Below are 15,554 nucleotides of genomic sequence, written 5' to 3' on the forward strand. Positions count from 1 at the left end.
GGCGAGTCCTTACTTAGTTAGGATTTTGGTTCCTTACTATGTTAGGATTTTAGTTACTTACCTATTTGTCTAGTCCAATTATAATTAAGATTTATTTCCTATTGTAATTTAGATATATTTTCTATTGTAATTTAGATTTATTTCCTATTTTATTTAGGATTGTACTTATATAAATACCTCCATATTGGAGAAGAATAAAAATATGAGCGAATATGAGCGTATCTTAGCATAACTGAATATTTGCCCTACTTTGTTTGACATGGTATCAGAGCCTAGTTTTCTTGTGACCTGTGTTTGCGTTCTCCTTACAATTTAAGTGCTTTCCTCCCCTCCTCTTTAAGGGGGGGAGGGGGAGTGAAAAGGATATGTTTATTGACGTATCCCCATTAGCTTGACATATTCCCATGAAGATGTTGCTTATTTTTTGACTCCGACGACCTCTTCTCTTCAGGGGGAGAGGAGGAGTGAAGAGAAGTTGTCTGTGTGAATTAGCTAAAGTTGATATGGAAGAACTGTTGTTGCTGCTGTTGTCGTTGCCGTTACCTCTACTACTGTCGTTGATGTTACCGTTGCCGCTATTGTTGTCGTTGATGTTGCCGCTATTATGGTCATTGCCGATGATGTTACTGTGTTTTGATCTGTCTCTACCCTAACCCTAGAGACTATCTATTTCCGTTGCACTATACATCTAGCTTATAATCCTAGTCTGCCTTCGCTGCCGCCGTCTACCTTGCTACTGTCATCGCTGCCTACCTTGCTATTGTCACCGTTGCTCATCTATTCCGCTGCAATTTAACCACCTATCTACCATGGCTGATTCTGCTACATGTCAGAGTTAGTCAGTGCATGTTTCTCAAGTACCATTGATCATATGGCTCCATCGACCCCTTCTCTTCAGGGGGAGAGGGGGAGTGAAGAGAAGTTGTCTCTACTGTTGCCAATGCCAATGCCTTGTATTGCTGTTGATGATGCCTGTTATGTCTCTGTCTTGTTGCTCCTGCCTGTTATGGTGCCAGTATTGTTGCTCATGCCTTTGCTAGTGTGTTTGCCTTGCCTTACCCTATTTTTTAGGGTTTGGTTTCTGCCTTATCTTCTGCCGTGCTCACAGGGCTTCTGTGTTCTGCCTTATCTTCTGCCGTGCTCACAGGGCTTCTGTGTTCTGCCTTATCTGCTGCCGTGCTCACAGGGTTTCTGTGTTCTGCTATGTGCCCTATTTTTTAGGGTTTGCTCTTGTGTTTCCGCTGCGAACTTTGCTTTAGTTTGTCACTTGTTTCACTCGTAGTTGACAAAAAGACCTACAATTGGTGCTTCTCAAGTATGGTGTTCTATGACTCGCTTGTCAAGTTGGGCATGCGAAATATCTTTGCCCAACTTGAGGGGGAGTGTTGGCGAGTCCTTACTTAGTTAGGATTTTGGTTCCTTACTATGTTAGGATTTTAGTTACTTACCTATTTGTCTAGTCCAATTATAGTTAAGATTTATTTCCTATTGTAATTTAGATATATTTTCTATTGTAATTTAGATTTATTTCCTATTTTATTTAGGATTGTACTTATATAAATACCTCCATATTGGAGAAGAATAAAAATATGAGCGAATATGAGCGTATCTTAGCATAACTGAATATTTGCCCTACTTTGTTTGACATGATTATGGTAATATTTTAGCTAATTCAATTACAGTGGTTCTGGTAACAAGATATAAACAAAAACATGTGAGCATTTGATGAAGGCATTAACAGCAACAAGCAATGATTCCAATTTGAGCATGTTTATCAAATAACTATCTTTTCTGTACAATATATTCAAATCAAGAACTCGTGTCTTCAACTTATTCAGCAAAACTAAAGGATCAGCACTCAAACTCTTCGGAACAATAGTAACGTAAAGGCTCTATGAAATTAGTTGATCAACATACATTTAAAAATTTCTATATAAAAGATACACTATAAAGTTTTACCTCCCTTTCTATATTCTCTACACCTCACGTAATACAAACCTGGAAAGAAAAAAAGAAGTAAAAGCCTTGTCGAGACTACATTGACCCTTCATGCCCTTTTACTGTGTTTGTTGCATGGTAATATGCATAGGTACAATACAACTTCCTGAACACATGCACCTCACCAACTTGTAGAGCAAATGGAAATGCAGCATCATTCTTCTGGCCGAAATAAAGTGAAAGTTGAACTTGTCTCTGTCTTTGTAATCTGCATTACAATATTTGAAATCCTTATAAGGTGAAGTCGCATAGGAAATAAAATTAAGGATAGAGCTCTCCCTAAACCCTAAACCCTAAACCATGGGAGGAGTGCAAAGGCAAAATTTAATTGCTTTTTCCATTTTATTGAGAATTTTTTTCTATTCAATAATTGGCCCTTCATTCGATTATTTTCTACGTGCAGATTGTACATAAGATTAACTGATCAATGCCATCCCATGTCCTAAAGAAAAAAGATTCCATCCTGTGACGAGGAAGTATATGTGGTTATTGTCAGTCCTTATACTAGTGTCCATATCACTAATGCTAAAAAACCAATGTTATATGTTTTGAACTATGTCTCCACCCCTTGGCAAAAAAAAAAAAAAAAAAAATTCTCCACCCCTTCAACAAACCTTAGAAAGAAACTAGCTCTCACTTATGTTCTGTTAGAGGTCATTATATGAATCAAATTAAGAAAAAGATACAATTATATGAGTACTAGCAAACAACTGATCACATGCATGTTATTTATGAGGCAAGCTAAGTAATGGTTTATTATTTTATTTCTCTTGGGAAAAAAAAACAGAAAACAAAAAAAGGGATTCTCTAAGTGAAAATACCAACCTCAGCAGTACGAGAAATTCCAGAGGGAAGAACAGGAGCAAGAGATGTCCAAAGAATGGGATCTACTAAGGGATCGATGGTATTGTAGTTGGTCATAAGTGGCGCAGACAAGAAGGGAGTCAATGGGAATGCATTTCTTTGGACTTGGAGAGACAATCCACTACTCATTCCTAATGCGGCACTAAGTCTCTCATCATGACTTGTGGATTTCTCAACTGCCTTGCCGTAGTCCATCTTGTGGATGGTATTTTTGTTTTCATTCTCATCATTATCAGCATTGTTTTCTTGCTTTTTTGATGCGTTCTCTTGCAAGTTCTTATAGGCAGCTGACCGTGACAAGATGCTCATGGCAGAGACTCTGGCACCTTTATGCTTTTTACTTACACGGGAAATGCCCAAACGGGGAATCTGGTATGGTTCAGTAGGCTGGATTTCCCATTCCAATGTTTTAAGTTCAACTCCAATGTCTCCAACAAAACCATGTTTTGTTTCTTCTGATGATTTTGTGCTAGTGTCAGCTTGACGAGATTTGTTGGTTCCCCACCACTTGATGTAACTTGTTAAATCAAACTTTCTTTCAATGCAAAAAGCTCCCAAAAATTCACTTTCTGTGGCTGGATCATCGCCTGTACCTTTAAGTGGCATAAGACAGATGGAAAGTGGCACTGATTTAGGTAGTAATCCAGATGAAAAGAATATAAATAAATTCAAAAAGCCTGCATCTGCAATTTCTTTGCACAAGATTGAGTATGAAGAAACTGATTTTGCAGCCCACCCAAAAATGGCTTGAATTTAGCATCTCATGAGAACTTACCGTAATGTATGCTATTGAAGTACTCTGATCCACCCATACGACCCAATGATGGTTCCCAACGACTGTTATGTGTACAACAAAAAAACAAGTTAAGAACAGAAAGAAGAAGCACAATATGAATTACTGGCAGTGCATACGAGTTGTTCTATGGTGAGGGTGCCATATATGGATCTTCACTGTAGCATTTCACTTAAGTTTAATGAAATGATCTTGTGGCTAATATGAAGGTCCATATATGGCACCCTCACTATAGAATTTCGAGTGCACTTGCAGATATTTTATGCCTTTACAAGCTGAAATTAACTACACTAAAAAAAATTGGAACTGTAGTGTAGTGATGCAATCCACAGCATGCCTAAATTTTCCAGTCTGTTTGGTGGAAAAGGAGACTGGATAACATTAAAAAAAAAAAAAAAAAAAACCGAGAACACGCCAAAGAAGAAAATATAAAGAACATAATAATATGTAGAAATATGATAGAATTGAGATTTCCAATGTATAACTCCATGAGTATGAATGATAAATAATTTGTCATTACTGGTGATAAACTAGTTTTTTACTTCTTGTCCCGATTCCCGTTTGGGACGGTTGACACCTAAAAGAAGAAGAAAAATACTAACTAAATAACCAACAAAACTTCAATCTCAAAAACTTATAAATGAGCATCTTTAAGGAAGCACATAATGTGCCAAGAAATTCTATTGGAAATGAACTTACATATATTGTGCACACAAGCAACATTTAAATGTAAAACATACCTGGAAAGCCCACGATATTTAGAAATTCCTCTCGAGAAACCACTGCTCTTCCTGAAGGAAAAGAATTACTATAAGCAATGTGCACAGTTTTCAGATTCCAATATGTACTTAAACAACTATGAAGACACCTTCTAAGAGATGCAAGGTATTCCTCCCTTGACATATTCTGCATCTCTTCAAGATCCCTTGTGTAATCTGTAACCTGAAGTAATTGAAAGAAGAGTAAAAACTTGAACAAAGGGGTCCTTTAGTTGACAACAGAAGTGCTGGAAATTGACACGTTTTACATAGTGTACCTAATATATTTACATATGTGATGTATTTCCAATCCGTGACATGAAAAAACTGAGATGTTGATTTGGAAAACATAGCTGTATTTTCACTATTAGTATTTAACAGTAAAACAAATGATACCCAATTAACAAAAAGGGAATAAATTTTAAAAATGATAGGCCATGGATGCAGCTCCAAGTGCAACAAAAACAATTAAATGAAAACAGTGAATCAATGACACTAATCTCACAGGAAAATTAATGAGTGTGCCAGGGCCCCAGTATTTCAAGGCAGCAAGATCATAAGCTCTAGCTGCAGCTTCTTCATCGTCATACGCCCCTGTAAATTAAAGATGCTACTCAAGGATTACCAATTGATACGATAAATAATACATTACAGAATAATTAGCAGTTTCTTAAGGAATTCAAGATAAACTTGAGCCACCAACTTACCCAAGTAAACTGGCATATTGAATCCCGCGCCAATAGTTCCATGCACAGTCCAAAATCAAATCTTGTCAGCAATTACATATGCATACATATACAAAAATGGGAACAAAAAAAGAAGAAAGGCATGTATATAAGCATATTTTGGAGAGAGAGAGAGAGAGAGAGAAAGAGAGACCTTGCTTTCCCTTCTTATTCTGGTTCTGGTTCCATGTGCTTTTGTCCCAAAGATGAGCTTCATAACGACCTGTCCACCTATGCCTAAATTTCCAATACCAGCAATCAAAAATTCTTCCTTTATTTTTTATTATTTTTATAAATGCATCAAAAATATGAAATTGAAACATTTTCGGACTAACAAAGCAAGCAGCCTAAGCTTGGAAACCAAAAAAAAAATTGTGATTTGCACATTTTCTCAGTAACCAAACAGCTGCTTACCGAGTGACTCCACGGTAAATGGAGCTGCGTTTTCCAGCAGCACAAGGAGGCATTTTGCTGATGCGCTCTTTGGCTGTACAGCCTCTCTCTTTCTTCGCTTTCTTGAGCCCTCTGTACAGTAATAGCTGATCGCTCGCCGTCACCGCCTCCGACGCCTCTGCTCCGGCACCGCCGCCGCCGCCGCTTTCGGTCTTTGGACCGGGATCGGAGGACGACGACGCCATGATTGAACACTTCAATCGAACCCAAACCAAAACAAAAAAAAAACCTAGAGAGAGAAATTGATGAGTGAGAGAGGGAGGAAGTCTGAGTGTTGAGTTGTTTTGGAGTTTTTGGGTTTTGCTTATGTTTTTGTTTCAGACTGTAGAGAGGAAAAACTACAGTGAGAGAGGAGGAGGAGGTGCGCGGAAGTACCAATTTGCCCTTGATTTGTTTTTATTATGGGGTTCGTGATGATTGGGTCTTGTAGGTTGAAAAGGTTGTAACGGCTAGGATGAGAAGTGGGGGTATTTTCGTAATTTATGATGCTTTGAAAGTGTGTAGTGGCGTCGTCTGCGAAAGCCACATGTCTTGCAGTGCTCCATGTCTGCTGCCTCCCAAGGATCCAAAACCTGTTAAAGAAAAACATTTTACTTTTCGTTTTTAAAAAATTAATTACATAATACTCTAGAATTCTTTTTTATTTTTTATTTTTTATTTTTTATTGTTGAAAAAGATGTTTAATTAAAAATAATAAGCACTATAAGAGAGTACTCTCTACAATTCAATTTTAAAGTTGGAATAAAATGATCTACATCATATTAAATTTCTCAATAAAATAATTCGTTTACAAACGATATTGAGAGAAGGGAGAATTAAACCTAAGACCTCGTGCTCTAGCCCAGTGTAAAAGTGCCTTGACTTGCATATTGGAGGTCTCATGTTTGAACCCATGACATTTTGATTGTATGTGTGTGAGAAACTCTCTTCCCTGTAGTTTAGACTATTGCATGTACTGAAAAAAAGTTTTTGGAATAAAATGATCTGCATCATATTGAATTTCTCTATAAAATTATATTTTTTTTTAAAATACAAAATGATATTAAGAGAATGGAGAATCGAACCTAAGAACTAGAGTGTATAGATAAATATTTATAATTTAGCAGAAAACTAATCTTATTTTATTATTTGGAAAAAATACTCATCCATTTTGGACTTAAAAGTACTTTAAAAAAAAAACCCAAACTAAGATGAGTAGCCATCTTGTATTCCCATATGGACTCACTCACATCTCAGTCGAAGGTGGCATAATTTTAACATAATTTAATACATCATAAGTTTCTATTAGGCTTTTATATCAAAAATAAAAAATAAAAAATTCCTCTTGATTGTCCTATTCTGTTTGCTGGGACCAGATTGTCTGAAGGCCTGCTTGGCATCCTATGTTTGTGCAATAATTTGTACTGAAAATGAGGTTCCTTAATCCTAATCATCCATGACGGTTTGATGGCCAAATAACCCACAATGAAAATTATAATGTCAAAATGACTCTTTTATCTTCTTTTGTTCTTCCTATTTCATCCTTTTAGCCATTTACCCATTTTGTATTAAGAAACATGAAATTTTTTTTTTTTTTGCTGCGGTATTAAGAAACATCATTCTACCATCACTTTAAGCCATTTCAGTTTTTTATTATTTAAAAATAGGAAACTTGTTTGATAATATTTCAAATTTAAAACAAAAACAAAAGACTGTTAGAATTTGATTTGATTTTAACAAAAAGGGAACAGGAATGCACAACCAATTCATTTCCAACCTCAGGCAATTAGTGTAGACCCTATCCAATCAGCAGTTTTAACAATCAAATCTATCATGACTACCATTCTCATCTTGCATGAGCTGTACAAAATCCGCACATAATCTTCTATGTTACATTTGGAGCTATCAAATATATCACAGACAGTTCTCGTTTAGCAGTCAGAAACTGGATATGTAACAGCCATTGTTGACTCCAGCAGTTTGTAGTTCTCGACTTTTGTTCTACTCGTCAATGAAGAGGCGGAATGAGTATCACACAGCTTGCTTGTAGAATCTTGGTGCCCAGATTTTCTTTTCAAGAGTTCTGCAGAATTTCATGACCAGATTTTAATTGCCTATCAACTTAGTGACATGAGAATTTCATGAAGATACAAAGCAAAATGAAAATTGTAGGCCACTTAGATTCAAGGGCACAAGACGATATTGCAGCTGAATGTATAAATTAGTTATTTTGACAATAAGAAAGGAGCAGTTAATATAGCTTCTCAGAGCATGCTCACCACACTGAACAGCCACTCTGTATAACTTTTGTTTTCTGATTAAAGGATGAGAAAACTACTACTCTGAGCAATAGAAATGCTTTCTCCAACCTTCCAACCTCTTCTCCATTTTCTCCACAATTAGATCCTAGAAAATAAATTCACATGGATTTCTACCTAGTAAACCTAAATATATCATAGGCTTGCTACCCAACCCACAACCAAAACAAGACACCTCCAAGTATTTTGACGGTACAAGCAAAGCATAGATTTCGAATAAAGGAATTCTATTAAAGGAGATGTGCATCTGCATACCGATTCTTTCCTTTATTAAAGTAGCATATTCGGCTCCACCACTTTTTTGTGCAAAAGATGATATATCAAGATACATTTGGCTAGAAGGTCGAATTCCGGCGTCCACCATCCATTGCAATACCTGCGCAATAAGTAGTTGTTGCATTTTGTGATTTGAGAATCTATAAACATAAGCATGAGATATTGTAAGGCGAAAATTTGTATCACGCTGTTGTCGAATACCCACAAATGTCCTACCTACTCCCTATAGAAGCAAGAAAAGATCAAATAATGCATGCAATCACCATGCATTGGTGCTTTCAGTAATATAAAGCTCAGCCCCTTTGGTTCTAAGACAGTACTCCAGCCAAAATGTTCAATGCTTATAAATTCAATAGGTAATTGCCTATATTCATGGCTTGAGTACTGGTCTCCATAAAGAAAGTTTCAAATATTGAGCCGAAGCCAACATGAGCTCATTGAAATGTTAACTAATGTCTCTTTTTGTAAACATGCATAATAATTTAAAGAAAAAATGAGCCTCGATGTATAACATGCATAAATTATACTACAGCACCAGTAATTAAGAACATAGGTACAACCTCAGTATGATTTAAATGTACTTCGGACTTTTGGCCATCATGCCATTTGTGCAACCAAGAAATAGCATAATGCAAACTTTACTGCATTTGCTGACAAAAATAAATGCAGAAATGGACGTTTGACTTAAAGATTACCTCAATATATTTTCTCCAACTTCCAACAGACAAAAGATTCTTCAACAAAATCGCGTAAGTATCAAAATTGATATCACCACTGGATGCCACTATCTTGAAGAATAACTGTAAGATGAGAAAGAGAGAGAGAGAGTTACAAAATGACGGCAATGAAAGAAAAATGAACTATCAATATTCAAAACTCAGCTTAGTTGCATATGATTTAGGTAATAAGTTCCAATGACTTCGGTAAAAAAAAATGGAAGATACATGAAAGAGAACCACTGCATGCATGAGTTTGTAATGTAGTTTGCTTTGTAACATTGAGACATCAAATATTAGAGAACTTTCTAGGTACCTTCATCATAGTCTCAATCTTTCCACTTCTTCCCAGAATGCGCAGAAGCTGATTCACAAGTCCAACTGAAACTTTAGGTAGTGAGGGCTCTATCAACTTAACCAAGTCCATTGTTGTTCTCCAATCTTGTAATCTTCATTCAAAGGCCAATTATCAATTTCTTAATTAACAAAGAAACAAATGAAGAACTTATGGGAAAAGCATAGAAACTATAATGCCTCTTTGAAGCAGAGTTAATAATTGGAAACCAAAAAGAAGCAAAAATCTTGCAAGGATAGAACATGGACAAGTGATGCTAAGGAAGATCACTCAGCAAATCATAAATCTAGAAAAATAAGACATGAGTTTGTTATTATCACCTGAAAATCCTGTCAAATATGCAATGAATGGTGCAGCCTTAGCCAAAGAGCATTTCAACAATAAAGAAAATGTGCTCGGGGAAAATTGTAAAATTTTGTCTCCCCCAATATTTCTTTAATCAACTAAAAATAGTCATCTTCAAATATAATAGGGCTGCCTATCATATAAATAAGTAATTTATTTCCCAAGAAATATCACAGAAATGAATATGCATAAGTCTAGAAAATTTCTGAGGACCAATGCCAATCTTCATGTAAATGCAACTTATCATGGGGAACCTTTTTTGATCCAGAATTCCATTATATGTAAGGTAATGCCTAGCAGCATGATAAGTCAAGTCTTCAAATTAAGAATAGAAAAATCTATCATTAAGAAGAAAGAATAGGGAAAGAACAAGGAAACATGTTGATGACTGCTTCTTGCTGAGACAAAAATTAAATAGATTATTATAAATAAACCCAATCCTAGGCATGTATTTATAAAAAAAACCCACACACTATTTAAACATAGAAACACACCCAAAATCAACCCCAAAATCAACAATTGTATATTTTTTGGGTGTGTTTATAAATGAGTTTTGAGTGTGTGTAATGATGGGTTTTGGGTGTGTTTATAAAGTGTTTTGGGTGTTGGGTTTTTTTATAATTTCAGCCCCCATTTTGGGTGTTTTAGTGAAACCCCCAAAATTAAAAGAGAGTGCAACTCACAAGCTACAGGCCGATACCATTTCAAAGAAAGTGGCATCATTGAAAGGAATTTCCTTTTCTCTCATGAGTTCTGCGAGAATAAGAACCCTGGATGGATCGGCTCCTTTGTTAAAAGCTCTCATCAAAGCTGAACATGCAATTCCATCTGGTTGAATGCCAATTGTTTCCATTTCTTGAAATATTGCATAAGCCTTTTCCCAATTCTCTGTTATGGAAAGATCCGAAAAACATTTAGTTCAAAAGGTACTTCATCCTACCAGCGTCCAAGAATGTCAGTGGTTAAACATAAAATCTTACCCGCAGCACTATATGCATGCAACATTGCAGTATATGAGACTACATCAGGAGGACAACCAGCCATTTTCATCAAATTGAATATAGATTCTGCTTCCATAATTTGGCCCTGAGTAATAAAAAGACAGAAAACAGTTAATGATGTTTTGTACAAGTAACCAATAATTTAATAAGGAGCAACTCTTGGCAAAAACTTACCTTCTTGCTGTAGGCACATATCACAGATGAGTAGACCTCTTTGGACAAAGGAATTTTCAAATCCATCATTTCATCATAAAAAGTTATTGCCTCACTGTATTTTGACATCTTACAACAACCACTTATCAACACAGTGTAAGTGACAGAATCCGGTTTAACTTTCTTCTTTCTCATAGATTGATATAAGTTTATAGCTTTCTCTTGTTCTCCCAAATTCATATAGCTTCCAATAGCTGAGTTATATGCAATTGTATTCAATTCAATGCCTCGCAGCTTGGCAGCTGAAAGTACAGCGTCAATTTTCACCTTCTGACCGCATTGTCCACAAGCAGACAAAAGTGTGCATATTGAGACAACATTTGGATGAATTCCATCTCGCTCCATCTCACGCAAGACTTCTACAGCTTCAGCTAACAAACCATTAGATCCATAGGCATTAATTAGTGCATTATAGCTCACAAGATTTGGCTTCAAGTTGTTTTTCTTCATCATGTGAAATACTTCCCTGGCCTTTTCAGGATGGCGTGATCTTCCATAAGCATTGAGTAAGGATGTATAAGACACAACATCTGGCCGGAAACTACTTTTCTTAATCTCATTAAAAACTGACAATGCCTCTTCACTCATCCCATGTGAAGCATATGCACCTAATAGTGCATTATATGAAACAACGTTGGGTTTTAGGCCTTCTGCAAGCATTGTACTAAATACAGCTGCACAAGCTTCTATCTGCCCGCATACAGAATACAAATGAATGATGCTGGTGAATGTTACAATATCAGGGCGACATTCTGCTCTTTTATCTCTCATGGAATTGAAAAGATCAATGGCTTTCTCATGTTGTCGAAGCTTTACAAGGCAATATATAACAATATTAAGGGTGGTTGTGTCTGGACGGATATTTGTTCCCTTCATAAGCTCAAAATAAGATAAAGCCTTTGAATATTGAGCCCCTGTTTTGTATGCAGATAAAACAATATTGTGAGTCACAAGATCAGGTCCAACTCCGTTATCTGTCATTTTCTTGCAAACTTTCAAAGCTTCCCTCCAATTTCCACTTGATCCACAAGCATTGATCAAGTTGTTATATGTTGACCGACTGGGAGGGATCTGCACCCATAAGATAATGTCATGAAGATCTCTTGAGATGTGCATGTGGTATCAACTAACAAAGATCTCAATTACTTGACATCAGATCAAAGAGAAAAAATTAATCATGATTTATAAACCCTAAACTTTAAAGCAGTCAAAAACATGTGTAACCCAAAACAAGATGAACATAAATTCAATATAATGTCATCCGGACTGACACCAATAGGTATCATGCAAACTCTATATTACTTACTGAAGTAAAAACGAAAACAGTGAGTGTGATTAAGATATGCGAATTGCACACATTTTCTCCCCATGCATCATTTGAGAAATCAAAGAAAAAAGAAAGTTGCTCACATCAAATCACACCCACTAAGATTTGTTTAGGAAGAAGAAGACAGAAAATACACACAGCTGCACGCAGCATGTCGTCCATAAGATTCATGGCCCAACGCCATTGACCTGCTCGACCATGTGCATTGATAAGAGCATTGAAGGACTCAGCATCAGGCTTGCACCTACCAAAAGTTCATTGTTGAAATATTACTTGTTATTGTACAAGTTTCTATTTTCCATCTTATAACTCTGTTTATTTTTCAAAACACTCCTATCCCTTCTCCTCTGCCTCAACTTGTGCTTCTCTTCATCTAACCTTAACTCGTACTAAATTGGGAGGAAATTTCAAAAACAAAAACAACAAATAAGTACCTCCATTCTTGCATTTCGAAAAACAAGCCACGAGCTTTATCAACAAGATTATGCCTAGCGTGCAATCTGATCATCATATTATAAATGTCAGTACGAGCACAATAGTTCTTCTGGTTCTTCATCCACCCAAACACTCGAACACAGTGCTCCACTGAACCCCTCTCCGTCATTTCCTACAAAAACAAAAAACAAAGCGACCCCATTTTTACACACACAAATTCAAACCCTAAATCAACATGAAAAGCTCAGAAATTAATGAAATTTTACTTTGATGAGAACGGGGAAGTTCTTCCGAGCAAAGCGCCCAACCCATCGATTGAGCAAGCCCTCGATGTCGTCCCAGTGGCGGAGCTTGTAGACCCGGTCGACGACGTCGGAGACGGCCCAGTCCTTCTGAAAACGCTCCGTTTCGACTCGTAAACGGTGATGTTTTGGGATGTGTTGTTTGGTGAGGCCGGGGATTCGGGTGGAGATGTGGTGAGTGCCGCGGTCGTAGTCGACGGAGACCTGTTTCTTCTCTTGGAAGGCGGATGATGAGTTATTGGCGGGTTTTTTGCAGACAATTCGGGTCCTGGAACGGGTCGGGTTCAGGAATGGTGGCTGGTATACGGTGGCCATTTCGGTAGAGAGAGAGAGAGAGTGGATAAAATGATATTTTGGAGGGAGTGGAACGTTAAATTTGTATTTTTTTCATAATTGACCAGCAAAAAATGTTCTTACTTCTTAGAGCATCTCCAAGGGAGATGTCAAATACCAAACATCAAATTTAAATTTGATGGTTGATGTGGTAATTTGATATTTACATAGTTTTACACTCCACCCGATATGTCAAATAAATAATTATTGTAACAGTCAAATCATTCAAGATAAAGAAGAAAAAAAATAAAAAAGGAAAATAATAAATGAAAGTAGCAGCTAGCTGTCTTTAAAAATAATAAAATATTCATTTGACATCTTGCTTTTGGTATGTCAAAAATAACAGCTGAACCTCCAACCTTCATTCCACATCAGCTTTGGCAATTCGGTTGGAGTGATGTGAGATGTTATTTCTAGCCATTAAATATCTATGTGGCACTTTTGACATATCGGTTGGAGATGCTCTTAGGAGCCAAACAGCTTAAGAAGAAAAAAATTTAACTACCACTCTCCATTTGGACGAGAGAAAATAACTCAGAAATGAGCAAAAAGTTGGGAATTTGAGAGGAGAAATTGACAATTCTCTTATTTGGCAACTTAAGTAAAGAATTTATTAAATGACACGTGGTGGCAACTTAAGCATAAAATTTATTAAATGACACGTGGAAAAAATCATGAAAATTAAGGCATCAAATTCTCGAGTTTAATTTCGACCAAAATAGGAGTCATTTCACAATTTTCATAGTGCCATTTACAAAATTCCATTATTTACAAAATTCGACATACATAAATCCAAACATAGAAATCTTCAATTGCTAGAAATTGAAATGATGGAAATCTAAATTTCGTCATGTTAGAATTCTATGTCATTTTAAATTCCTTCACCCAAACGGAGGGTTAGGGAGCCTTCACATCTTCTTAGAGCATATCTGAGAGATTTGTCAAATGCAAAATGTTAAATTTGAATTTGATGGCTTATGTGTGGTAATTTAATACTTCGGAAAAAATTTAACTTCACCAAAAATGCCAAATATTATATTATTTTATTATATTTTTAAAAGCAAATGGTACCCATATAATGCATAAAGTTTTAAAAGAGAGTAAATGATAGTGGGGTCAATGACTAAAAAAACATTAAAATAATATTTCACATCAAGCTTTTTGATATGTTATTTTTTACATATCTCTTCCAACCTTCAAATCCATGCAGGATTTAACTACTCAATTAGAGCAACTTTAACCTTCAATTTTTGTCATTTCATGTCCATGTGGCAATTTAAAATATTGATTGAAGATACTCTTACAATTACAATTATTTTTTAGGGCTAACGACAAAAGACACCCTCAAGGTTTGGAGTCATTCTCGGTATGGACTATGAGATTTCAATTTCATCAATTTACACCCCAATATTTTCAAATCTGACCAATTTAAGTATTCCGTTAAGTTGACTGTTTGGTCAGACGTTAACTGATGACGTGTCCACTATGGGACCCATCAGCTAACTAATTCCTAAAAAATATATATAGAGAAAATGATAAAATAATATAAAATAAAATAAAACTTAAAAAAAACCGAGTCTCTTCCCTGCCAAACAACCCACCGCCCTTGTTACCCACCCCATCTCAAGAGTGGCATCCTCCTAGACGCCGACCCCGTCATCAGCTGATTCTTATGGCTCCGAAAATCCAAAGCGACACAGTCTTTGGTGACCGACCACTGCCTTACCCACCAATAATATCGCAGCAACCAACAGAGCATCAGCTCCACCGTCTACGACCCCACCTGGCGCCTTCTCCACCGCAACCTCACCTCTGAGATCCTCCACCCTTCCCACATCAAATCCTATGGTGAGGCCCTTGGGTTCTTGACATTCTCATCAACCTTCTCAGATCCGAGTTTCAAGCTCAATCCAAAGGCATCAGAGTTGAGCTTTGGGACAAATTAAACGAAGAGCAAATCAAAGAAATCGACGACTTTCAGTGCCGCTTGCTATTGAAAAATCCTTGGAACCGTAAGAAAGAAGAAGGCGTGCTCATCCCTCTTATTCGAGCACGATAGAAAGCAAAGAGTGAAAGGCTGAGCAGCATGGACGACGACCAAGATGATGACTTTGTGCACCTTCCTCACAGGAAGCAAAAGAGGGATTGGGATGAACGACGAAGAGAGGGGAGGGGGTTGGGCTTGGTTTCACTAGGTTTTCAATTTTTAAATTTTATTTAAATGTTTTTTTTATCATTTTATATTATTGATAAAAAAAAAAAATTAAAGGGAGTTGTTCAGTCAGTTCATTGGTGGGTCCTATAGTGGACACATCATCAGTTAACGTCTGACCAAACGATCAATTTAATGGAAGGCTTAAATT

General features: G+C 36.5%; 2 protein-coding genes across 3 annotated transcripts; both read right to left on the bottom strand.

Moving 5' to 3' along the window:
• Window positions 1-1,866: 1,866 nt before the first annotated feature.
• Window positions 1,867-5,901, bottom strand: LOC110747320 (Integrase-type DNA-binding superfamily protein). The gene is made up of 9 exons (XM_088244783.1): window positions 5,553-5,901; window positions 5,293-5,375; window positions 5,121-5,129; window positions 4,919-5,007; window positions 4,524-4,597; window positions 4,396-4,446; window positions 3,638-3,699; window positions 2,824-3,455; window positions 1,867-2,206 (listed from the first exon to the last, which is right to left on the bottom strand). Exons 1-9 carry the CDS (start codon window positions 5,774-5,776, stop codon window positions 2,153-2,155), a joined length of 1,278 nt encoding a protein of 425 aa, XP_088100909.1. The 5' UTR covers window positions 5,777-5,901; the 3' UTR covers window positions 1,867-2,152.
• A 1,382-nt stretch (window positions 5,902-7,283) lies between these two features.
• On the bottom strand, window positions 7,284-13,224 carry EMB2654 (Tetratricopeptide repeat (TPR)-like superfamily protein). Of its 2 annotated transcripts, XM_021957558.2 has the most exons (10): window positions 12,823-13,222; window positions 12,556-12,728; window positions 12,260-12,365; window positions 10,756-11,865; window positions 10,561-10,666; window positions 10,264-10,468; window positions 9,197-9,329; window positions 8,860-8,964; window positions 8,144-8,264; window positions 7,284-7,653 (listed from the first exon to the last, which is right to left on the bottom strand). In XM_021957558.2, exons 1-10 carry the CDS (start codon window positions 13,171-13,173, stop codon window positions 7,502-7,504), a joined length of 2,562 nt encoding a protein of 853 aa, XP_021813250.1. In that variant the 5' UTR covers window positions 13,174-13,222; the 3' UTR covers window positions 7,284-7,501. The 2 variants fall into 2 exon arrangements, 1 of the variants encoding a protein (XP_021813250.1); XR_002526625.2 differs by lacking the exons at window positions 7,284-7,653; window positions 8,144-8,264 and having other exon boundaries at window positions 10,281-10,468; window positions 12,823-13,224.
• Between the last annotated feature and the right edge of the window lie 2,330 nt (window positions 13,225-15,554).

This window comes from Prunus avium, chromosome 7, assembly GCF_965620075.1.
Source record: "Prunus avium chromosome 7, drPruAviu1.hap1.1, whole genome shotgun sequence".
NCBI classification, from domain to species: domain Eukaryota; kingdom Viridiplantae; phylum Streptophyta; class Magnoliopsida; order Rosales; family Rosaceae; genus Prunus; species Prunus avium.

Bases quoted from the DNA above. Each gene is read 5' to 3' on its own strand.
- LOC110747320 (XM_088244783.1), bottom strand. From the start codon at position 5,776: ATGGCGTCGTCGTCCTCCGATCCCGGTCCAAAGACCGAAAGCGGCGGC. The intron at 4,447-4,523 runs GTGTCTTCATAG...CTTTTCCTTCAG, and splicing joins TACCTTGCATCTCTTAGAAG to GAAGAGCAGTGGTTTCTCGA. The intron at 3,700-4,395 runs GTATGTTTTACA...TACACATAACAG, and splicing joins AAATATCGTGGGCTTTCCAG to TCGTTGGGAACCATCATTGG.
- EMB2654 (XM_021957558.2), bottom strand. From the start codon at position 13,173: ATGGCCACCGTATACCAGCCACCATTCCTGAACCCGACCCGTTCCAGG. The intron at 12,729-12,822 runs GTAAAATTTCAT...TTGTTTTTGTAG, and splicing joins ACTTCCCCGTTCTCATCAAA to GAAATGACGGAGAGGGGTTC. The intron at 7,654-8,143 runs GTATGCAGATGC...GAAATTCTGCAG, and splicing joins TTTAATAAAGGAAAGAATCG to AACTCTTGAAAAGAAAATCT.